We start from the raw sequence: 26,129 nt of genomic DNA on the forward strand, positions 1-26,129 counted from the left end.
TGGAACACCTCTCCTATGAAGAAAGGCTGAGAAAATCGGGATTGTTCAACCTGGAGAAGAGAAGGCTTTGGGGAGACCTTATTGCAGCCTATCAGTACTTAAAGGGGGCTTATAAAAAAGATGGCAGCAGTCTTTTTAGCAGGGCCTGTTGCGACAGGACAAGGGGGAATGAATTTAAACTAAAGGGGGTTAGATTTAGACTAGATATAAGGAAGACATTTTTTAGGCTGAGGGTGGTGGAACACTGGCACAGGTTGCCCAGAGAGGTGGTGGCTGCCCCATCCCTGGAAACATTCCAGGTCAGGTTGGATGGGGCTCTGAGCAACTGGATCTAGTTGAAGATGTCCCTGCCCATGGCAGGGGGGTTGGACTAGATGACCTTTAGAGGTCCCTTCCAACCCAAACTATTCTATGATTCTACGATTCTATGAATAGTTCTATTGTAAGAATGATTATGCATAGATAGGGATCTTCCAGCTAAATGCATGAGGAAATACAAGTGTGAAAATCCATGCAGAGATTTGGGACTTGGACAAAACTTCAGGCAAAAATGTGCCTGAAGTGGGGATGTGATTCATCTTGCTTAATTTTAGATATTTAAAGCAGTGTGTGTGGCATCCTTGGTTATTTTTTTATTCAGTGATTTACTAGTAATTTTTTACCTGACCAAATGAAGCTGTCTAGTTAAGCATGAGGCGATACCACTGGCTATAACTGCAACACCATCTAGTCTGACTTCAAAGGCAGCCTACATCAACTAGCTCCCAGGTACATATCTTTATTATAAATGTCCACATTTACTATCACGAGTCCCACTCCAGAGATCTGCAGATGTCTATGGCTAAGCTGGGATCTCACGTTGGCAGTAGAGCCTAGCTGCTAGGCAGTGAGGGAACCATCCTTATCCTTTGGTGGTATGAGGCTTTTCTCCCTATGTCCTTCCACATACTACGTGGGGATAGTTACACTGATATCTATCAGAGAAGTATTGAGGAATAAATATAGTAACACTTATGAAGCACTTTCATAATAGGGAAATGTATGTAAAAGAGGCAGAGAATCCACCATCATCCATTTTCAGAAGGTTCTGTAATGTAATGGGTGAGGCAGCAACAATGAATAGATGTTGAACTGGACTAACATTGGGAGTAATATGTACACATTTCACGTCTGCAATAACATACCAAGAGAAGTGTGGGATTCTCTTTTGTTTTGAGATCTTAAATCAAGTTTCGTTACATTTCTAACATACGCATTCAAGATGCTGAATGCAAACACCAGCTGAAATTTTCAGGTCTATTAATTCAAGAGAGCAGATAAACATTATGATTCTCCTTTACACCCATGTACATTTCAGCAACTGATGACAGGCCTTCACTGAAGATGTAACATTCCTAGCACAGGCTCTTTTAGTTAAAAGGTTAGGCCATAAGAATATTTACCTCTTCCTTCTTAGCTTCATGTGCTCGCTGGACAAACCAGATTACTTTTGCTTGTAAGGTCCGAGGGGTGCACTCCAGAAGGGTGCTGTTGTACTCTATTCCATAAACAAGTCGCTCTTCAGTCTTCTCCAGGACTTCACCTGGAAGGAAAAGAAATGTTTTAAAAATATGTGTTACTGCCAATACTTGTTACACTCCATATTCAAGGTATATTTACTTTTAAGAGTGAAGTTTGATTCAGATCCAACCAGATAGTGACTGAAAAGTAGTATCTGGTGAAGGTCTGACCTGCTAAGTGAATTTTCCCATCATCTCGGACTCTCACAGGATCTGGCTGTAAGATAAATGGACCAAATTGTGCCATGATTCAGCTAAGATTATACACAGAGAAACAGATCTCAGCCTTTCACACTGCTAATTGCTTGTGCCCGGTTCTTATGAATAGTTCATCTATTTCTTTTTCACTCAGTGAAACAGGAGGATTCAATACCTGCTTAAATATAATAAATAATTAAATAATTTTTATTTATATAAAAATAAGCACACATAGCGTTTTGCAGAATGAACCTCTTAAAAACTATAAATACATTAACCAATATTATATGTATCCATGTTATACACATGTAAAATGAATGTATAGTTTTGGCCTGAAGGGTGCTAATAAAAATAAGGTGAATGAAATTAATCACAACTCAATTCTGCTTTTCCATCCAACAAAACATCTGGAGGAAGATAAGCTAGATGTTACACTGGAGGAGACCAATTGCCTTATTAATGAAATCATCTTATTCCACAGTAGTGAGAAATATTCTTGAGACCAATCAGTTTTATACCCTAAAAAACACGGGGTTTGATATCATTGTGATTTCTCTGTTGTATTTCAAACTTACTGTATAATTAATAATTCATATTGGAATATACTTTTCCAAAATCTACTATATCCTCCAATAGACTCCAATTTTAATGAATGAATGATCTGGTAAAATCTATCTAGTATGTAACTAAAATATCTTTCCTCTGACTATCTATCTAAAATCATCTTTTATATTTGATTTTTTTCTTCTATAAATGTATTGTGTGTTATCCTGCAAAATATTGAGGATGTCCAGGCAACCGTTTTCTGTCATTGCCATTCCCAGTACCAATGTTCGAAATCATCACTTTCCAAGGTTTGGACAACAGCATTAGACACAATAATCTATCTTCCTTTAGGGCAAATCTTGATAATGATCATAAATACACATTTGTGTTCTGACATGTCATTGCCCATGTCTGTGCTAAGGAGCTCCTTCAATTCCCACCTCTGGCTGAGGGTCCTGGCAGTATTTCATATTCATTTCGGGATGCAGCCCTATTGTTTCTTATCCCTGCCCCATCTTTCCACTTGCGTTTCTGTTGGAAGCCCTTGAGATGCATTAGCCACATCCCTAGTCTGAATGAAAGGGCTGCAGGGCTACATGAACGCTATGGGATGCACCTGACCTGCCATCGAAAAAAAGTCATTCTTAGATCTGGATGACATGGGCTTATCCCCATGACTCTTATAACCTATTATAGGAATATGCCAGTAAAAAAACTCAGGTGGGATCATGGTCTGGCTCATACTCTTGGCAAAGTCTGTGCTCTCTGCTCTAGGCATTTGCTAGCAATTTGTAAATGTGTGAGTAGATTACCAACGAACTGCTGGCCAAAGCACTGCTGCGCTGCATTTCCGTGTCGAACATCTTGTCTGCGGAAACGTCTGGAGGGGAAAAAAAAGAATTGTTTGAGATAACATGCTTGGTTTACAGATTGTTGGGTTTATGCTAAAGTGGCATTCATTAAAAACATAACGAGCTAAATCTTGATTCCTAAAAATTTATCATTGTTGTGAGAAGTACTCAATTATGCATTGGTATTTTCTCTTTACTCAACCTATTGGGAATCACATCTGAAAAAAAGAAGCACACTTGTCTGGGGAAGAGGCACAACTATGTGTCCAGTTTATACATAACTACACTGATGTTATAAATACTAAACCAAGATCCTCTGAACCAACTGGGCAACATTCAGTGCTAGGAAGGGTCAAAGGGACCTTTAGCCTGTCTTTGGGTTCTCTCTCTCTGGAAGCCAAGGAAATTTTCCTTTTTTAGTTTAGAACAGTTTGCCATATATGTGAATGGTAGTTCTTTTATCCTTCACTCTTATGTTTTTTTTTTCCACTTGGGAATCTCAAAGTGCAGAGCAAATACATTATTTTATTACATCTGTGTAGCAGACAGTTGTTAAGCTTATTTTTCTCAATAGGGAAACAGACACATTCATGACCTGCCCATGCCCATGTCCATGCAGGAAGTGAGCTAGTGGCAGAACTGTGGTCAGAACCTGGGAGCCCTGGCTGCAACCTGGAAATAACGCAATTGCTTTTGAGAGAAAAATTGTTGTGAGTTTTGGGCTTTGGGGTTTTTATACACATTTACAGAAAAATAATGAAAGCTATAATTGTATGGTGCATTCCCAGAAGAACTATGCTTTTATATGGCAATTTTTTTTCTCTGAGTGTCCTGATAAATAAGATTGCTTACTAGGGAAACGAAAGAGCCTATTGGAATGTCATATCTTGTCAGATATAGTATTTCCAACAACCTGAAATTTAGTTATACTAAGGATACCTTTCCTATATTTGCATAAAGAGTAATTCTACACAGTATTACCAATGCCATACATAACAGATTAACAGAAATATGCAATACAGCAAATCTTACACAGCAGGTATGTGTACAGTATATATCATATATGATAGAAACAAGCAAAGCCAAACAGTTTTGTTATTCTTTGCATTTACTACTTAAATAATGCTTTTCTCCAGTGCTATGTGAACACAAAATGCAGAATTTTTATTTGGCACAAATTGAATTTACTGAAACTATGCGGATTTACACTAAAGATCTTGCCCATGGATGTTACTCATTGTATTTCTAAACTGGCAGTAGACAGTGATTATTTTCTGAGTTCTGTCACCTTTATGGACTTCTGATCCAGTGGTGCTGGTGAAGGAAAAGGACAGCTTTAACCTTTACTGATATTCAGAGCAGAACCACTGTTTTGCCATTGTTGTTTCAAGGGAATCTGCAAATTCAGTGGGGACTGAGTTGGGCCTTTTAGGCAGAAGCACTAAAAATACATTAAATATAATACAAAAATATATTAAACAAAAACTGAAATTCTGAGATAGCAACAGGGCTTTATCATGCCCTGGGAGTTCTCATTGTAATGTATAGATGCTACAGCCGTGCTTACTGATAACTCTGCAAAGTGTCAGTGCTGAGTAATGCTGCCACCAGCTTTGCATATCTGTGTATACAGATTATTCAGAAGAGACATTCTCTTGCACAAATATACATAAATACTAAAGACATTAGCCTTGAAAAAAAAAAACAAACAAGAAAACCCCGCTGCTGTCAGGCTCCTGCTAGTCCTATCTAGCAGGAACAGGACAGCTAGCAGGCATGGACTATTTACTCTTCAGTTCCTGAAGATCATTGTAGAGCTAAAAAGATCCTAGTCCTTCAGGATAGGATATTTCTCCAGTTGTTAGAAACGTTCAAGAAAAAGAAATGTTTGTTTGATAGAATTTTACTGTTCTGAGTGTGAAGGCTGGGGAAGATACATTTACCAGTGCCTTCACTTGCTACTTTTTTTGAAGGAAAAAATGGGGAGAGGTGCTGAAAGAGAGGGAGATGCTGGGAGATAAACTTATTTCACAAATAGTGACATAAGCCTTGTATTTGTTATTTTTTCTTAGTAATCATTTCATTGAGAATTCCATGAATAATAGAGTACCAGACAATTCCTGAGATAAACTACTATAAAGAACAATTTTCAGTGACTAGCAAATGTACTGAATATATGGAAGTGTCTTTTGCAATCTGTAACTTCATGAATTTAGATTTCAGTCTGTAGCTCTGTGCTTTCAGGAACTTAGTAAAAATTATCTGCAAGAAAGCAATACAGTCGTCATCATCATCACCATCACCATCGCCATCGTCATCACCTTCATGTTTCTTTATTATTACCCAGGGATAGATGAGGCAAAGCCAAAAAGTCTTAGGGAGAGAAGGCATCGCTGAGGTTTGCGTGAGTTTGGGTTTGCCAAACCAAATGTTACAAGAGAGTGACCATTGGCTTAGCACCCGGATTTAGTGGCAAGGTGAAGGCAGCCCCTTAACCGCCCCCTGCCCTGCCCTGCCCCGCCCGGCGGCCGCTCTCTGGGGCGCCCCCCTGGCGGGAGCCCCTCCAACCTGGGCATCCGATCGGGAGCAGGCAGCGAGGAGGGCCAGGAGGCTCGGGAGGGGGGAAACATAGATTTGGGAAAAAAACCATCTGTTTGGAGCTCCCTTGCCAACCATAAGAGATAAAGCATGTGTTTGTGTGTTTGCTTAGTGGAGTGGGTGGTGGAGAAAGAGGCCAGAGAGGGAGAGGAGGCGGGAGGGCGACTGTCAGGTTCTTAAAATTAGCTAAAGAATCACAGGTTACCAGACCTACCCAAGCTGAAAGACATTTCAGAATTACTTCAGCCCTTTTTCAGTCTGGATGGTGAGCTGGCAGAGCAAAGAATCTCACCTGTAGAATTTAGTGCTTGTTTAGATAAAAATTGAACATGCCTAAATCAGATTGCAGAGGTAATAGTGAACTAAAGCATTTCTTTAAGTCCTGGACCTCTCTGCTTTCTCAAGCACACTTCACGGAAGTTGACTGCAATGTAATTTCCTTCTGGCATCTTAAGTATTTGCAGCATGCAGGAGCCGTACACCTGTAACTGCTATGACATTGTAGTGTGCTACACTGCCAGCATCAAGATATGAGATTGTGGGCTCAGTTTTCATTTGTCCTTAATTAAATCCTATAGCTAATTAATTATCCAGGCTATGCATTTACAAGGAATTATAATACAGGCTTTCACAATTCAACAAATTAATACCAGCTGTCAAGCAGAGGGTTTTTTGTATTTATGCTGCAGTTCTCTCTATATCCTGTACATGCCTTAGTTTACAGTTTTTCTATTTCATGTTTCTCTAAACACTTGTCATACCTTGGAGGCATTAGGATCTAAAGCAGAGAACATTTGAATCAAAGTGGGGAGGACACATTGTACATCCCTGCTTCAGTTCAACTCTTCACCAGTAGGACTGGAATTAAAAAGAGAGCTCTTAGCAGTGCTCTTACTGCACTAGCAAGGCTGCCCTTACAAGTCAAAAGTGCACCTAAATGTACTGTATGAGGGCCACATTTGAGCAGATAGTGGTGGTATTAAAGCCAGCTCAAGTGTGCTGTAATGTAAGGCACAGCTCCATCAGTCCTGATGAAGTGAGGGCTGCCAGAAACGGGGGGAACAAGTGCTCTCCCATGCCCCTTGTACTCACATTACTTGTACCACCCTGTACAGCTTGGGAGCTGGAGCCCCGAGACAAGGCGAAATCAAGATGTGTATGCTCTGGGACGAAGCGTTGGTTGTATCTGGAGCCCAGGGCAGCCATGGCAGGCCTATTGCCTGCTCAGGGTCACCTGGTATCAGAAAACTCCATGTTGTCTCCTTTTTCAACAGTGCTTTTCACCTGGTACCCAGCAGGAGGCAGCTTAAAACAACTTCCATACATATGTCCTGAGTAGCACTCCCTGCCTCTCCATGTACCACACAGTGTAAGCTCATAAGTTTAAAATGCTCTGAGCTTCAGCTATGAGCTAAAGTGAACAAAGCAAATGCCATCTGTCCCTCTCCACATTATTAGTTCTTGCTGGCTGTTCCCCAAACTGTTATATGTAAAACAAGTTTTGCAGACTTCAAGAACGTTCAATTGAGTGCAAATCCCTTCTCCACTGCTGCAGTGCTTATCTTAAGAGAAGGAGGGTGATAACAGCAGTATTTTCTTCTTTTGGAGACTGACCTGCTAAATGTTGGGGAGGTAAGGCACAGGAAGGTGCCTGGGGTGCTGCCCATATCACTCAACCCTGGATAAATGCGTGTGTCAGGGGACTTAAGGGCTGCTACTCTGGAAATTGTCTTAGGTGAGAAATATGCTAAAAATGTACAACAGAGTTCAGGACTGAGTGATTTTCTCTTATCTTTTCTTAGACAATAAGTAGCCTGCAGAACAACATAAATGCTGATACAGTCCTAGCAGGCTGCTGGGAAATTTTTTAACCCCCCCTTCCCCAAATGACTTTTACATCATTAGATGAATAACCCATATGCTTTATAATTACAGTAATCCAATTTCTACTTATACTGCAGGAAACTAATCTCCCTGGCCCACTATATAGCTGTTCATCTTTCTTAATCTGCTGCCTGAAAATTTTAGCCAGACTTTTCTCACATTGAGCAGACAACCAGAGCCCACTTCCTCCCTTAGGTCTGATTACAAGAGCCATGAGAAGACTATGCAATCCTGCTTGTAAAAGTGGTGTAGATTTCTTACTTGGTTTAACCTATGCCTTAGTGTAATAAGTCCAAGAAATTCTTAATTATGTTGAGTCATTGGCGGTATTTCTCATTTTTACATTTTAGTGTGCCTTACCCAAAAAGTTGGGTTACCCAATGCTTTCTCTGTTTATTATCTTTTAGAAAAATCCAGAGAAATGTCTGTTGTGCCTGACTATAGAATTATAGAATCACAGGATAGTTTGGGTTGGAAAGGACCTCTAAAGGTCATCTAGTCCAAACCCCTTGCCGTGGGCAGGGACATCTTTGACTAGATCAGGTTGCTCAGAGCCCCCTCCAACCTGACCTTGACTGTTTCCAGGGATGGGGCAGCCACCACCTCTCTGTGCCAGTGTTTCACCACCCTCGGCATAAAAAATTTCTTCCTTATATCTTGTCTAAATCTAGCCCCCTTTAGTTGAAAGCCATTCCCCCTTGTCTTGTAGTCAGCAGTGCATTTGTTTGAGTGCATCTGGGTTCATGAAAAGGTAAGGTGTGCAGGACAAGAAAAAAAAAACAAACAACAAAAAACCTTCCTGTTTTTCCTTGAGAAACAATAATCAATTTGGGATATTGGTTTTGACTTAACCATCTCCACTTGTTTTCAAAACTGTCTCCAGAAATTACTCAATTCTTTCTAATCCTTGCAGTCCCTGTATGTCTAATATATATAAGCATATATTTGCAGAAACAGTAATTGTAAAAAAGCCACAGAAAGGATTTGCATTATACATGACCAAAGTTTTGCTGACTAAGGCTAGAAATTACTCTCTCTAGTGGCAAGCTGACTCAAAGTCTTATGAAAAGGTCTGGATTAAAATATTCATGTTCTAGATGCTTGATCAAGTATCTGTGTAGCTGAATTGGAGAACCTGTGTTTGAGAGGAAAGGGAAGAGGACAGGTATATGGGAAATTACTGCACAAAAGAGTAAAGGCCAAGAGCCGTGAATAAGTGAATAGTGATAGAGAGGAGAAGTCTCCCCAAGGGAAGAATTAAAGCACCCAAATTAGGTTCGTGCTTGGAACTGGCTTTTAGAGTAACTTGTCTTTGTAAATTCACTGGAGAAAGCCTAAGCCTAACCTTAGCTTTTCTAGATACTCTGGTTTCATTTTGGCTGGTGAAGGTATTTGACTATTAACACAGATTCTTCTTTGCTTTTTTTTGAAATTCTGTTTATATGTTATTGCAGTGTGATATATTTGGTGTATAATACTACCAAAATAGATCTCTGATGTTGTAAAGAATCTTTCCTTTGCACACTAAAAGATGTATAAGGAAACTGAGGTTTTTTTAAAACTTACTGCAAATAATTACTAAGTGACTTTGCTTCATTCGTAAAAATATTCCTGGTACTGCAGTTTATGCCATCCTGTTAATTTGGGTCCTTTGTAATCCTCTAAGGTTGCACTAACAAATTAGCAGCTAACATAACTTCTTATTGCTCAGTTATTTTTAGGAAGGGGAGATATGAAGTACTTTGTGTTACAGTATGAACTTTCTAGTAGTAGATATTTTGCAGAAAGGACATCACAGAAAGCAACAGTTCTCACCTCTTTGCCTGCATTCCTGTGGGATAGTATCGGGAGCAGGAGATCCCATCCCAAGCACAGTACGGATCTCGAGCGAGGCAGCAGTCTGCACAGGCGGTGCCATACATGTCACACTGGTGGAACTTCACTTGCGCTATGACCGACTCAGATCCAACGTAGAGCTGTTGCTGGAAAAAAATACACCGTGTACGATTAAATTCCTAGAACTTCCACTAAACTTCTGTTACCAATGGAGTTATTAAAAAATGTTAGCTTTAGCGTTGCTTGCCAGTTGTGCATCCAACCTGTGCCCTGAGGGAGGCAGAGTTACTCTGTGGGAAAATACCTGATTACAGACTAAACTCTCCTGCATGAGGACAAAGGAGAGAAAGAAGGTAAACTGAACAAGTTTGTTTTGGCATTTCCTCACTTCTGAAGTTTCAGCTTTGTATACTTTGTGTTTGAATGGGCAGGGTTTTAAGTTTCTTTTTTCTTCCTCAAGATAGTTTCCAATGCCTCCCCCTTTACAATTCTCTGTGACCTAACTGATCTGCTAAAAAAAAATTGACATGAAAGACTTTAAACAAAGAAATTCAAATTTGCAAAAGTTATAAGCAACCTCGGTTCTAAAATGGAAGTTTTCAAGTAAATTTAACTCTTGATGTGGCTACTTACAATAGGGTCACATATACACATGCACAGTAGTACTATGATTTGTATTATCCTTCAGTGTACAGGAGATAGATTTTTTTTCCTGGTACTGTGCAGTCTTTTCTTACACATTAACTGGTCACAATCTGCTTCTTTAGTATTTATTTGTAAGGGTTTGTGTTTTTTTCAGCATTAGTGCTAAGACTGTTTGTATCTTCTGAGTTCATATAAATGTCCTTTTCAAATCAAATGAAAAATGATCAGTCCAATTCATGAGTTGCAGGCATAATAAATTCAGAAGAGAATAGCTTGAATTTACAGGGATTTGAGAAAAAATCTTGCTGCTGGTGAATGGAGTGAACACAGAAATATGTAGTGCGCACTGCAACGGGAACTGCTTATGCACAGCTCACTTCCATGGTTTTACCAGTCAGAAAAAGGATTCCTAACGAACACTTAAGCTGTGCTTATCCTAATGGCCAAACTTAGTCCATAATTCCCACTCTTAGACCAAGCTTTCTAAAACTGATATTTTAAAATTCTGGAAAAATACACAGCTGGAAAATACAGGCAGCTCATTTAGTCTAGCTTGCCTATCACAAAACATGAAATTTAAAACTAGGAGAGGCTGGTAACAGTAATGCTTGAAGACTCTTTCAGCTGAGGTAAACCAGATGATAGTAGCAGGAACTCAGTCTGCCAACTGGAATGAAGAAGAAACCTAGGATCCTTGTTTGAGGGGAATTCTTTCTTGTCTGCAAAGGCTGCAGTGTGATTGTCCCGGAAGACACGAACAAAGACATGAACACCCAATAAGACATACGAGATGGGATTTTCTCTTTCATCTTTTAGCAGGGGTAAAGACTACTCTAAGTCTTGGTTCATCAGAGGAGGGCAAAAAGCATCCAATACTTAGCCAACTGAACATCAAAGAAGAACATTCCTTCCCAGCCTTTGCAGATAACTAGCTCAGCCCTGCAACATGGTATTTTATTGTAGTGCTGACTTGGTGAAGACTGGTTAGCGTTATAAGGATATTGAGACAAAGCTAGCAAGGAGGTCTCCACAGGCTCACAAACTCCAAGGTCAAAAGAGACTAGCCAAAATGCTCAAGCAGAGAAGCTACGGAACTTTTTTCACATAAACTCAACTAAGTTACACTTCTGCTTACAGATCTTATTTTAAAGACAAAATTATTTGGTGCCAACCCTGTCCCTAACATGTATTGCAACATTTAATTGTCCTCAGTACCAGAAAACTGCATCCTATTTCAAGACTAAGTTTATCTACATTCAACAAGCTGAACTTGGTTATTCGATCTTGATATTGCTTTGCCATCAATGTTCAAGAATCCTTATACACACACACTAGAAAGTCACTTTGTTGGGTAAAATTTTATATCTGGCTATCCTGTTCTCTCTCAGTCTTTTCTCTGATATCTTGTAAAAGTTAAGCTTCTTTTACTTCTCACAAGAAGGTTTATTCGTCAACTGCTAGATTGTTTTGGCAGCTTTTTTACCATTCTCTCCAGATTTTCTAGATAATTCTTGAATTAGTAGAGTTATCAGCCCTCCTGGGAGCTGGATGTAATGGAAGAAGACTACTTCACTTTTATACAGTATTTCCTTTTTACTCTTCGAACACAACCCTTTTACCATGACATGTCACTGAGAGTTAAAGGTAAGACAATCTGAAATGACACCGAAGTCTTTCTCCAAATAATTACTTATGTGCAGTGTTAAACAATCCAGAGCTGATTTTCACATGGAAGAAAAACTAGATTGATCCAGGGAATAATTCAGAATATTTACACCTAAGATCCTCCTCTGAATAACCATCAGAGGAGTTTGTTTTTCTACATTACCTACAGAAAGAATGAAAGCTGACTGGACACCAAAGCTAAAATGATCTTTTGGGGCATACTCATACCTCCTAGTAATGCAATTTTCATTCTTTGTTACTTGTGTTTCACTATGTTTATGTGCACCTATATTGCATCGGATGTCTAAGATCTATTAAGATATAGCTATCCTGGGATGTTTATAATGGCTCCATCCTGAGATGATATGATGATATGGTACAGATATCTATGATATGGTACAAGCTGCACATTCAAAACAAGAGTAATAAATTGGGTGTTTATATAAGCAGAAACTAGCAGAAACTTGAAAGGGAGTCATCTCCAAACAGCCCTGCCTTTCATGGGCAACTGAATACGTGGGAGAGCCAGCAAGGCTTTTTGCACTGATATCCCCATGGGGCTGAAGTCTGTCTGCATTTATCAGCAAGGAACTTTTCTGTGAGTTGCCATATCCACCAAGCTAATCCCTACTGTGATTATTGTGCCAGTAACTCATGAAACAGATTGGTTTTTACTTGCTTTGATATGAATGATAGTATGAACTAAGGAGATTTAACATTAGAATTGAAAAACATAAATGCTTCATAAAGGAACAGAGCATATAAACATAAGTTTATATTACAAAATAAGGATTACATATATCAGACCAGATCTCATTATAGATTATGTACATTCATCTGTCTATCTATGTATCTATTTATCTCTATACAGATTATAGTTTCGTTACATTTGATTCACAATCTTCACATTTCAAAGTTGTCAAATACTTACTCTTTTTGAAGAGATTTCCATAGAAATAATAGGAACTGGCACCTAGAAAATAGGAAATATTTCCTTGCTTAGAAAAAGAAAAATCTTTTGCTATGACAATAAATTAGGTAAAATAGTGTTGATGTTTACTTATTATATTCAGCTTTGCTAGACACTTTTAACTTTCTTTAAGTTCTGATGCTACAGAAAGATGTGAGGAAATTGTGACTTTCAGCAGTATTAATTTAAAAGAGTTTATTTAAAAACAACCAGCCAACACTTAATTCAGGATTATCGGAGCCAGAGGAACACTACAATTTCCCTGTCAAACATGACATTAGCTCTTGCCACCACTGAATCTCTTTTGTCCTACTTGAGAGTGATAAGTGGAGTGTTCTTTATAACAAAACATTCACTGAAGATAAGATAAAAATAGCAGGAATTCCTTCTTTCAATATTGTCCTCTCTGCCCTCTGCTCAGGTTTCCTGGAGCAATGGCAAGACATAGACCCTAACAGGTCTATTGAAAACCAGCTTTATCAATAGGGGCAATTTCTGTGATTTTCCCCTCAGGCAACAAGTCAATAGTTACACTGCCTAAATGCAGGTACCAGATTTAAATATCTAAGTTTGGATGTTAGATTTCCCTATGGTTGCAAGTACATTAGCCTCCTACTTTATATGGCTAACATGACATGATGTGAATACTCACTAAGAGAATTTCATTATATTAGCTTTGCCACATACCAAATACTGAGCTTGAGTCATGGGTTATTCTTAAACAGAATGGAGTTTTGCCTCACTAGGACTGAGGTTTGCCCACTGTAAAAACAGATTAACTGCTTCACTCTTTCTGAGGATTAGTTTTTTTTTCATCTGGACCTCATTTAAGCTTCCAAGATTGTAGCAGGCACATTTTTGTGCATGCAGTTACAGTCTCTTAAATACTTAATTGGATATGAGGGAAAATTAAATAAAATGCAGTAAGTTTCTAACTAAAAGTCACACTACAACCTCCAAGCGTGTAAACAGAAAGACAGTAGTCCTGGTTTGCTGCAATATGCTTCAGTGCTTGGGCTATAACTCCACCTCAGAAAAAGTCAGTTGAAAATGAAGATTTCATGTCATAAAGTAACTAGATCATTAGAAAATTTCTTGCACACAACTATTACATATTTGACTACCCTCAGATTTTTTAGACATTTTAATTCTGCAGAAAATTCAAAACTTTATGCTTCATATACAGCACAGTTCACCTTGAATACTTGCAGCTCTTCAAGAATCACTTCTTCCATTGATTCTGTCTCTTGATTGTAAATTGTAATGACTTTCAGCACAATTCCATTATCTGGGAATAAATTTAAAAAGAAAAAAACAAAGAAAACTAAAGGTTATAATTGGTAGAAACATTTATATGGTCTTCAAATACATTAAATTACTTCTTCAAACTGATAATGGATAGAAATTTATAAATATGAGCAGGTAGTTCATATTGCTGTTATTGATGAGGATTCTTACTCTTAGAAAATAAACACATATGACAACTTGTCCCTGGCAAATAAGAGTCAACTGAGACATCCCTGAGCTATATGATTAACTGACTTGCATTTTTCAACCTCTGGGTCATAACCCCTTGGTAAGCTGCAAAAGGGTCAAAGAGGGTGACTTTATTTCAGAAAAAGAAGTGAGAGTAGGCAGGAGCTGAGTCCATCAAGGCAAGGGAGTGTAAAGTAACTTTAATTATAGGATCTGAGTGTTTACTCTAGTTAGGAAACTACTATCCTTAAATGCTGGCAGCAGCTCCGTTCCTCCAGGCAACAGTACAAAAACCTTCAGGGGTTCATTGTTGGCAGTTCTCGCCCTCCTCTAGGGAAACACTGAGCTGTTGTTGAACTGAAGGTGTTAATCAAAGGAATATGAACCAAAAAAAAGCTGCACATTCAAAAAGTCTAAGGCACATTGGAGTTTAGATTTATCAGCCTCTCTGTCACTACAACTCTTGCAGGAAATTAAAATGCACGAATAACATCTGGTCTTCCACCATTTCAGCTTTGTCTTGCTGACTATTACTAGAATAGTCTTGCTTTCCTTAATATGAAAATCTGTCATCAACAATGGCAAATATCACTTCCTTTCTTCTGTTGCTTTCAGTCATCTTTGATTTACAGGGGAAATATTAAGCAGACAAGCACTAAGAAAAATGTTCAGCAAAAGATCAAAGGGCAAACATAAAGAGGAACCATTAAACTGGGGTCATACACCACTTCTCAAAGAGAATATATAATCAAAGGCATCCATTTTGTGATGGAACAGTAAAAAAAATTGCATTCTGAGCTCTGATTTTCATAAGTATGTCCCTCTTCAAATCCTGCTGACAGACATGTGAAAGTTAGCTCTGACGTTCAGACTTTGCCTTTGATGAAGCTTTCTAACCTGCACTGCTACCCTAAGGAAACTTCTGCTCGGCTGTAAGACCCTGTTTATTTATGTTACACAGCAGGTGTTGGACTCTGATAAAAAAAAGATTAACTCTTTCTAACATAATATTGCCAAGAGAAGCAGTGAGTTTTTTGATGGGAGCTTTGCCAAAGCAGAGATTGCAAGGTTCATTTTAGAGTTTCTAAAGCCCAAATTCCTATGCTGGAATTTCTTGTCACTTGAAATTAGACAACCTGAGAAGACTAAGCAGCTGTTGGGTGCCAGTCCAGCACAGCTCTAAAGCACACACTTAAGTCCCCTTGGATTCAACTTTCCCGAACAGAAGACTTTTGTACAAGAGTATTTGATACAATATCTCAATCACAAATGTAAGTGGAAAATATGAAAAATCTAGGCACCATTATAAAATCTGCTGTACAGAAATGTGACACATGGTACAATGTTTTATAGACCACACTAAATCCAATACTTAGACCATACTGAGGCCATTTAAAAGCTTAGAAAACGGCAGTAATATAAATAAGCCTTTGCTATTCTACAAACATGTTTCTTTTGAATGTTCTCAACACTGAAATGTGCTTATCAGAGGAATTTCATTAGTAAAAAATAATTCACTGTAACTGCTTTCCTAGACAAAATGGTCAAAATGATTTGTGACACCATTCCTGTTGTTAGATTGATAAAATGTGAATGCACGAATCCTTGGATTTTTTCCAGACAGATTAGATGTGACCAAAGTCTTGTCTAGTTCCAGGCTTTCCTCTTATTTTCTTAAGTTTTCTTATTTTTCAAATACTATTAGAATGTGGTTTTTTTCTCTGGTTGCTTAGAGTTAGGGGAGGTCTATTATATATTTTACCTTAATCATATTTGTTTGGTAGATGTTTAAAAATCCTCTTTAAACAAGCTCTCCATATCTGATAAAAATGGCACAAAAGACAGACAAGAAAACTTGGCAGAAAACTTCTAACAGTTTCTTTTTAAGAAACTTGGGTATTTCCTCTTTCCTTCCTTGAGCTGTGTTGTAACCCAAATCTGGAAGCTGGCAGGTTTTTTTTAACGGTGTCAGCTAGACTTGTGGTCTCCAGAATTGGGGAAGATAAACTGTGGAATAAGGCCAGTAACTTGAACTGATATTTCTGAAAATCATATCACGTTTGTTTCTCTCAGGTCTCTAGGTCTCAGCTCAGAACTATGCTCAGATACATGATTGTGTTCTGAAGTTTTAAAAATAACATCAGTTGTTCAGGAATTTAATTTAAGGTTCTTGTTTGGAAAGAAAAAAAAATGGAATCCTATACTTTGGTTTCTCTTTCTAGTCTTGAAATGTTTCCTTACCATTATTTTTCTATATAATGTTATCAGCACAGTGAAGCACATGCCTAGAATGACTAACCTCCTCTGTAAGGTGAAGACTGGCACAGTCATGCAAAGGATGATTGTTAAAAAGCAATATTGTATTGATTTTCTATTTTTGGACTATACACAGCTTAATTTCATTCATCCTGGAGGTAAAAAAACTATTAAATCAATTGTCTTCCTTGCTTTCTTTAATTTACCTGTGCCAATGAACAAGACATCATATTGCCCATCTTCAGCTTCCACTCTGTCAACTGCTATTTGTTTAAGATTGTACTTTCCATCTGTTTTAACTAATATTGGTCTCTTATGAACAGGTTTGATGGGCTGATACATCAGTGGATGACTCCTGGCAAAATGGACAGCTTCATCAGGATAGTCTTTAGTGGTAGTGTACATACCGCCATTCACCTTGCTGGCACACTGCAAAAACATAAAACATAGATTATCCTGAAGGTTTGCCAAATAAATTGTCAGAGACAGGTCTTGTTTTCAGGGGTAATGACAAGTCTACAGAAAACCTGGCATAAAAACAGGCACAGAAGACCACAGTAGGAATTGGGACAGTGAACTCTATGCTTTATGTATGTGTGGATTATTAATCGTGAGAAGCCAAGAAGGGGAATGCTGAACAGAGCCTTCGCATTGTCATATTTAGAAAGAGGGAGCTCCTCCGTCTCTGGCATACTGAGAGCAGAATAAATAGTGACACTTTTAGATTTTGACAAAAAACATAGTGCTTACATCTTCCCCGAATTCATATTTAAGGTGTAATCAAAATGGCCATTGACAGAGTTAGGAGAAAGGGGTTTCCTATCCCAGTAGAGACACAGCCATGTAAAGTCAGCAGAATACTGATGCTTGAAATCAATCTCTAGTCTTATTACTTTTGATTGCAAAATGTATTACCATTAAGAAACCAAGTACACTTAAAAATTATGCCAGCAGCAACAATAATTCTTGATCTCAGGCATTCTAACAGTATTACATTTGATTCTAATTCCTAACTCACAATGACAGTATTATATATCACAGTTTAGCTTGAAATACCAATGTTTGCATTGATCATTCTACTGTTTTGCAAAGCAAATAGACTTTATATCAATGATTGATTAAAAGAAGCTTACTCCTTCGGTCAAATGTGCAATTAGGGATAATTTAATGCGTTAAACAGAGAAGTTAATTTTAGGATGCTTTGTGAAGGGTATAGTGTTCCCTAACTGAACATAGATTCTACATTTCCAATTTGCTTCATGACGTCTAATTGAAACCATTTATGATCAAGCTGGAAATATCCCAGTAATCATTTACTTTCTCCAAATATTCATAAGACAGTGTGGTTTTAAGAAGCATTTCAAGCAAAGCCACAGTAGCAGCCTTTCCTTATTTAAATTGGATTTTTCAATCAATAAAATGAAATAAAATACTCTTTATGTTTACTGGAAACAGTAATTTTAAACTTGTGGTCAACTGTAATTGACAATAACAAACTCCTGCACTTGTCAAGTGGGGCAATGTTTGTTTCCACTTTTTGGGCTTAGCTACAGGAAAGTATTTGTTCAGTGTTGACTTTAAAATAATTGTCTAATGAACCTAGTGATGGAATTTCACCGGCTGTTTGCAATAAAGAGACAGAGCTGGAACATGAAGACAGGCTAAGCCTCTGCTTTCCATGCACTAAACAGCACACCAAGTGAATAGGCATTGCCAGGTTCCCTTTGTAAAGTTCTAGCCCTGGAGAGATTTAATAAAAATAATCCTTCACAGGCTCTTCATTTTTAATTAAATAAAATCAAGTAGTCTAGAAAGGAAACAGTAGATGCAGCCATCTCTGAAGTCTATCAACACCATTTTTCAGGTAACTGATGTCATTCCCAGAAGCATCACAGTCTAAATGCACTAAAAGAATCAGCAAAATGGGAGCAGAGATTATGGCAGAAGCAGTGCTTCAAGCAGACTTCAGAGAGCAGCGGATTGCAGAGTCTGTCAGAACCTGTGCGACTCTTAAGAGTAGTTTTCTGTTTATTTAGCTTTAAACTCTACTCTCATTCCTTATAGACTCCATCTTTACCCATTCAATAGCTAAGATCAAAGAGTGCTGACTCTCAGCGATGCCTAACAGTAGGTTATTTTTGGCATCTTGTCACTGTCACTCCTGTAATGGGAAAGGTAGTGGGATTCAGCTTACCAATATGCTGACCTTTTCTTTGGAGTGTGAAACCTAACACTGTGGGCTACAGCCTGAAACATGCTTTCTCTTCATGCTACTGGAAAAGCATTGAAAAGACCTCTAAACTGTGCCCTAAATGAGCAGCCAAAAATGAATCAATTAATCCTCTGTTAGCTGGCAGAGCCAGCTACTTCAGCCTCTGATGTGCTCTGCAACATATAGAGACAAACATGATTAAATTGGTTAACACCCAGGAAAGACCTGGTTCCTCAACTAACTTGTTCCATGACATTGGGAAAATTACTTGCGCTCTTCTTCTATACCTGTTTCAGCTCCTATGCCTTGCCTGTTGGGGAGGCTACAATCCAGCCTGACCCAAATGTGGCCATTCAGAGTGAAGTGAGAGAAGCATCAAAAGCGAGCGTAACTTAGGGCAGCCTTTCTGTAAATCATTGTCAACTTTGCTGAAGTGCTGGCTCAGTGTTCTCTCCTTCTTGCCAAAACCCCACCATTTAATCTTCAGTGCTAGGAGATATCAATGTAATGAATGTAGTCATTAATACTGAATTCATGCCTGTGTTTAATGCTAGTCCAAATAACATATGTGAGTTGTTCTACTGCCTGGAAAAAAAATGAATACCACTTAAAGAACATGAACCATATCATTTTTGTAAAATATACAGCTATTCTGCAATCCATGCATGGTATTGTCTCATTATTTGGTAAAACTGCAAAAACTGTAAATTTGCTATACGAAATGTCAAATAGGAAACCAATAATTCCTTTACATTCAACCATTTTGCTCAAAATGTGATAATTTACTTATCTGATTTTCTATCCTGACTCAATACCAATGACTTTGATTGACACCAAACAAATTAAAAAAAACATTTGGTATTGATGTCAGCACTGCAACAGTGGTAGCTTAGTGGCCAGGATGATCAATTCATGTTCATCGTGTTTAAATCCTAGATAATCTCTTTTTTGGAGCATCCACTTCTGCATTTTGACTTATGTCTCTAACCCCAAGAGAAGCAGAGGAAAACATTAATTTAAAATGAAAGAGGACATGCATTTGAAATCATAATACAGGGAGAAAGGCTGTACTGGCAATGGAATAGATAAGCTAATAGGCCTTTTCACCTCTCATTCCTGCAATTCAGTGATAAATGAATTGTATGCAATGTTTTTTTCTGCAAATGATTGCTTTTAGTATGAAAGAGAATATCGATTCAGTTAGCAAAGGAAAAACAACACTGAAAGTAATGCTCCCGCAACTGTTTATTCCACCGTTAAACTCAAGAGAGCGATCCCCTAGCCTGCGAGAAGATAAAGAGCTGAAGGGTGAAAACTGGGGGGGGGTTAGCCAAACAGCTATTAGAAATGTCTTTGCATCTCACAGAGTCAAAAATCTGCACAATGCTGACATGATAAGAGGTAGTCCTTCAGCCAGTGTAAACAAAAGCATCTTTGTAACAGATGACAATTGCCATGGGTGGGTAAGTAGCTGTATTCCCAAAGGTACGGGGCAAAGAAGAAATCCTGGATGTGATGCTTCTCTGGGTTGGCCTGGCATTGCCTGCTGTGGGGCTCCTCCTGACTTGCAGCAGGAAGGGAAGGTGAGGGAGGCCCTGGTTGTGTCCATTCTGTGAGATGCTGACGAGCCCCTGCAATGCAAAGGGCACCCTCAGGCCGCACTGACAGGCGGTGAACGCGGGACTGCTCTCCTCACACCCCGAGCTGGGATGTGGGAGTCCTGGGCTAAGATACTACAGGCACAGAAACTTCAGAAACACCTAAAAAGAGAGCGGAACAGGAAAAGGGTTTGAGATGAAGATTACTGGTGATGCTTTTGAGAAATCAACATAGAAATTAGGAATTCCTTGTAGAAATTAATTACCTGTCTTGAAGTAATGAGTTTGTGATTTCCTCCAGAATTTCTATTTACCAAATGAAAAATCTACGTGCCAGGCAGGAACAACTCTCTACATGACAGCACCTATATAGTTGCAGAGTATGCTACAATAGTTGCCAGATTAATTGCATTTTCAAAATATGTCTTGTTTCTTTTCTTCATTTAATGTCCATTGAAATAAAAGAAGTTTGTAAAGAATCAGGTGAAAATTAGTGAAAAACATGAGTTATTTTGCTGAGTTTTGTTCTTTGCAATGTTGTTTTAATATTTCTATAGTCTTTGTAAAGGGTACAGAACAAGAATGTTAATAAGCTCAGGAACCTGATTTGGGGGTAATAAAATCTTACCCTGTGATGTCTGAAAGCAAACCAATGAATTGTGAATGCTAGACCATTGCTTCTAGAACCAGTCTTGAGAGAAGGACCTCAGGTGACAGAGGATTTACTCCTTATCTACAAACGTGTTTATTCTGATTAGTTACTTTTGTTAAAATCTGTGTCTCATTTCTAACCTGTGCACTGATCTAAATTATAGAAATATTGACATTTGATCCTTTTTGGAAAAGAGATGAAAAAAAGGAACCAGAACCACCTGATCTTGAAATAGGGGATCATCTTTTTTTTTTTTTTTTCCTTTAAAGCTGTGTACTTGTATCCTTTAACACTTGTTAAATGCCCTGGTTTCAGCAGGCGATAGAAGGAAAGTGAATTGCCTTGTGTAAGCTTGTTTTTTCCAGTAATAAGCTTAATTATATTGGAAAATATTGCTTGTATCTTAAATATATATACTTTTAATGTAAATATAGGTACATGTTTCTAGTTCATCCTGGCTTTATTTTCTCAAGCCAAGTCAGTAGGGACAATTTGTTCTCCAAAAAGTTCCATTAGAAAAAAAACTCATGGTTCACTCAACGCACCTAAATAAATTTGATTTTTCATTTATTTCTTTGACAATTAGATCAAAGTTATCAAGGTTCAGATGCAAAAAGTATGTCAGCAGCCAAATTTAGAAGGACAGTTATTCTAGGCTCAATAGAAGGTGAGGTTCCTTCCAGGTAATGCACTTACTGCTTCTGAACGCAACATCTGACCACCTTCTACCACTATTGCCTGGGGTGTTAACTTTGAGACGTTAGGACCTTAACACAAGGTTGCTAAATTCAAGTCTCAACAGTATTTTGAAAAGCCTTATATTCTTCATTCCACTAGTTTCCTTTGAGAAATGTATGGTTCTAGTACTTGATTAAACTTATTGCTGAGCCATTCTACTTTTCAGAAATGCTAGAGTAAGTATATATTCAAATAAATACATCCTGGACTGTAAAGGCAGGAAGATTTGTACATTAGCAGCAGTCTGCTTTTTCTTCCCAAATTCATTTACATAGCAAAGCAATGGAAAATAATTGTACTTACTGAACCAGGTCTAGGATAAGGTACTTTTCCTTCGTATAGAGCCCAGTGGTATTCAGGTCCTTCTTTATGAGCATATGGTCCATTGAAAGCCGCTCGGACACTTGCCATGTGGTAAACACATATAGCATATCCTCTAAATATATTGCTATGAAGTAAAATTCAAAGACATTATTAAAGCAATATGTCACATTCTGTACATATAATACTGGTATTATTGTGTAATTAAAAATAAGTCACATTTCAACAGTATTCAGGGAGAAAAAAATACCTATTGTTTCCTATATGCTTTTCTTATAACTGTTGTGTCCAATGTTCTTTACAAAGTCTTTAAGTATTTATATTTATAGCATTTCTCTGAGGAAGCTCCGTGTTGTTATCCCCAAATTTGAAGATGGTGAACACAGGCTCTAAATTATTTGTTTATAAACACAGAGAAAGCGCAGCAAACTGAACTCAGGTATTATATATCTTTGACTAGTGGCTTAAATGGTAACCATTTTTCTTCTTTAAGATTTTTCCTGTTGTTGTTACTTTGGAAAGATGGGAATCATCCAATGCTGACTGAAATGAAGAGAGGTCTTTTTACATTGAGTGGCAATGTTGGTTGGTGTTATTAGTTAGATCATCAAGATCACTCTATGTAGATCAATCCACATAAAAGTATCTTTTTTACTTTTAAGTTTTATTCACTTAGTTCCGGAGAAGCAATTCATTATTTTTTAAAGAAGCATCAGTGCTCTCTACAAAAATTATCTCTGAAGACTTCAGAAGGTGATCCAGATCATTTTAATTAGGTGCCCACCTTTCTCTACTGGCATTGGGAGCCAGTAGGAAATGCTAGATGCCTGCATACCTAAAGGACCAGATCAGCCTTGCTTTATTCCAAAAAAATAAATCAGGAGATGTGAAATAGTGGCAAAAGCACAGCTGCTCTTCTCTACCGGTTACATCCTAAACTAATAGTTGGATCTCCAAGAAACAGGTACCGTGTGCTTGCACTTGAACTAGACTGCAGTAGAAAAGGAGGCCACCAACAACATTACATCTGGTGTTTCAGGCTTCACTAAGAAGTTAGTAAGAATTTAAGCTGCTATCTACTTAAACTTGAACTACAGGGGAGCTCTTAAAGGAAGACAGGTGGCTCTGACAGGCTGTTCTTATAAGCATGCAGGAGTGCATATACTTTGACACTAGGAAATTTTCAAGCAGAAACATTTACTTAATTTATGATCTAGATAGACTGGATCACTGAATGAGACTTCAAGCCCTGAGTGTCATAGAGCAGTTTTTACATTAACAAGGAAGTCCACTGTGAATAGAACAGGAATTAAACTGTTTACTATATATTTGCTAAGGGATATTTGTCATGCAGCTTCTATCTCTTCAATAGGCTGTTCAAACATTCCTCTATTGCTGCTATTATTTCTTCTAGTTGTTTACCTTGTAGTATTGAAGAGGCCAAATATCACTGGATTTTTGTTATCACGAGTTTGCAGCAAAAACACATCCTCTGTAAAATTTAAATGCAACGTTATTGGTAGCAAACTACTTTTCTCAGCCCCAAAAGATAAACTCCATTGCCTGTTAAAAGCATAATCCTATTTTACTCATATATGCTATTTAATTTTATGCAGATTTTAAAAACAATCTTTAAAATCAATGCAATAAGTAAAGGCATAATTGATGATAGTCAACTCCATATGTATAGAACTTCATATACATTGGAAACAAAACACTAACAACCATTCCCTGTTAATGAATACAAGTAACATACTTGACAGTAAGATGTGTTATCATGGAAGTATATGTTTTGTATGATGGTTTTAAGTTTGTTGCAGTCTAGGATATTTACCTAATTCATCAAAATGCGTATCAATTCCGTTTCTCCCGGGCACAGAGCAAACTAGCCTGGTTTTGAGGAAAGTGCTCCATTTATTCACGAGCATTCGCTGGCCTCCCATATCATTCTGCATAGAAAGAAACAAATGCTGATGGTAATTTGAATGAGTAAGTCTAGAAGCACAAACATCTCTGCTGAATTAGCCACTCATTGTATCTTTTAAAGTCAAAGGCATGCATTTTCAAACCACATGTCTATTACTAGTATTATTTCTCTGGAGCCAATTTTCAAGTAGGATTGCGCTGATCAAGTCCAGGTCTCATTAAGAGCTGTGGGTTTACAGGAATTTTTTAATTCTGTACTGCATCCATGGATAGTTTTAACTATATAGCTGTTGTAAAGCTTTTTTATTTCTCTCTTTGTTAACTGGATATACTGAGTACACCAGCAAAGTTTACCTTTGCTTTAGGAGCTCAGTGCAGGGTTAGATCAAGACATTTGGAAACTGAAGCCCTGAATCTACCTATAGAGCTTGTATGATGGGACAAGTCTGAGGCAAGTGTCTACATGGTGTTCTAACAATTTCTCAACAACTTTAAATAATTCCTGCTTTGCTATAGCTGTCTCAACTTTTTCTTGCTATTGCAACTGTCAGACTGTCAAGAAAAGGGGGCATTTAGTACTACTTAGTAATCAGATTCTGTAACCTTCTGATAGCATCCTCAAAGCTCTGGTCTTATATTCAGGTAGGCTATGTAACTGACTGTTGAAGGCTCTGTATTAGGCTTGCAAAACTCCTCTCACAACTTCATTCTAAACTACTGAAATTAATTGATTTCCTCAGCTTCACATTGAGATCTTAAAAAAACAGAGATTTGTTTTCTTCAGAAGAGTAGAAATATACAGAGTAGGTGCGCCTCTGCTGCAAAACCTGTTACAGCTCAGATGAAAATGTAAAAGCTGGGGAAAAAAAAACAGTTCTTGAATCACCAGCTAGTTATTTTTTGTATTCATTAAATCAAATTTGAATTATAGCATATGACTGTGAAGTTAATGTCCAGATGATAAAGGATTTGGAGTTCTGGACAAGTGGAAGAGAGCCATGGCTAGAGAGAAGACATTCAGGTGGATGTATTTCAGACTAGAGGGAACTATTAAAATAATCTATTCATACATCTACCAGAACATAGGCCAAGGAATTCTACTTCAGATCTTGATGCAGGCTTGAATTCAGAAAGCCAACTGGCTTTGTGAACGTTAACGTCTTAGGCTACAGTTTGGTACTTTGCATACTTCAGATGTTTTAAGTTATACATGAGTACTCCTTAAGAAATTTTAATAGTATGCTGGTGAGCATATGTGACATATACTATACATTGAGGTGACAGATTTTTAACTTGTATCTTGCTCTTTGCCCAATAGTTTTAGGAATGTATCCCCTACAGTTAGGATGGGGGATGGAATTTTTTTCAGAAACAAAATCAGATGCTAAGAAATAAACTTCTTATTCCTTTCTTGAATCAAGCAGATGTCGTCCCAATGGGAATGGGAGAGCTCCTCTCATCAGTCTTACCGTAGTTCAATTACTAGAAAAGGAACGGACCCAAACTTCATCAGTTGTTCAGAGATGACCAATTATGGGCAGCTTAATCTGGGAGATCATATGTTAACAGTGCTCCTCTCCAGCAATTGCCCGAGACCTCCTTCCTGTGTGTGGGGCCAGGGAGCCAAAAACAGATGGGATCAACACACCAGGAGCGTGGCCTGAGTGGGAAATGGATAATCGTGCTGGGCAGTGGAGGGATGCAAGGCCTTTCCTCGTGACTTTTCTGCTCCTTCTGGTAAACCTGATGCCTGGCTGTGATAATAATTTGTTGGACAATTCAATCCTTTGTTCTAGTTTCCTATCTGCACAATTTTCCTTAGCTGCTGTTGAGAAGAAGAGGAATGAGAGTTGAAATGAAAACATTAATTAGCTGCTATTTATAAAGCACTCTATGGATGGATGACATTGCACCCCTCCTATCGTTCATGCATCAGAAAGAGGTTTTCAAAATTTACATAGTCACAGAATAATTGAATTTGACAGGTACCTCTGGAGATCGTCTAGGTCAAGTGCCCTGCTCAAAGTAAGTTGCTTTAAGCAAGTTGCTCAGCAAGTTGCTCAAACTCATGTCCAGTCGGTTTTGAATATCTCCAAGAATGGAGACTCTGGGCAACCTGCGTGTGCTGGTTTTGTCTGGGATAGAGTTAATTTTCTTCACAGTAGCTAGTATGGGGCTATGTTTTGGATTTGTGCTAG

General features: G+C 38.1%; 1 protein-coding gene across 1 annotated transcript in view; it reads right to left on the minus strand.

Moving 5' to 3' along the window:
- Positions 1-26,129, minus strand: part of SEMA3E (sema domain, immunoglobulin domain (Ig), short basic domain, secreted, (semaphorin) 3E) — a 152,101-nt gene that overhangs the window by 3,296 nt on the left and 122,676 nt on the right. The window contains exons 8-16 of the mRNA XM_009328363.1: positions 23,840-23,954; positions 23,428-23,497; positions 21,988-22,132; positions 16,691-16,913; positions 13,949-14,040; positions 12,714-12,755; positions 9,452-9,618; positions 3,116-3,183; positions 1,443-1,582 (exon numbers count right to left, since the gene is read on the minus strand). Of these exons, the coding sequence (XP_009326638.1) occupies positions 1,443-1,582; positions 3,116-3,183; positions 9,452-9,618; positions 12,714-12,755; positions 13,949-14,040; positions 16,691-16,913; positions 21,988-22,132; positions 23,428-23,497; positions 23,840-23,954 (1,062 nt within the window). The remainder of the gene's footprint in view (positions 1-1,442; positions 1,583-3,115; positions 3,184-9,451; positions 9,619-12,713; positions 12,756-13,948; positions 14,041-16,690; positions 16,914-21,987; positions 22,133-23,427; positions 23,498-23,839; positions 23,955-26,129) is intronic.

The sequence above is a fragment of the Pygoscelis adeliae genome, unplaced genomic scaffold, assembly GCF_000699105.1.
Source record: "Pygoscelis adeliae isolate BGI_AS28 unplaced genomic scaffold, ASM69910v1 Scaffold267, whole genome shotgun sequence".
Classification (NCBI taxonomy): domain Eukaryota; kingdom Metazoa; phylum Chordata; class Aves; order Sphenisciformes; family Spheniscidae; genus Pygoscelis; species Pygoscelis adeliae.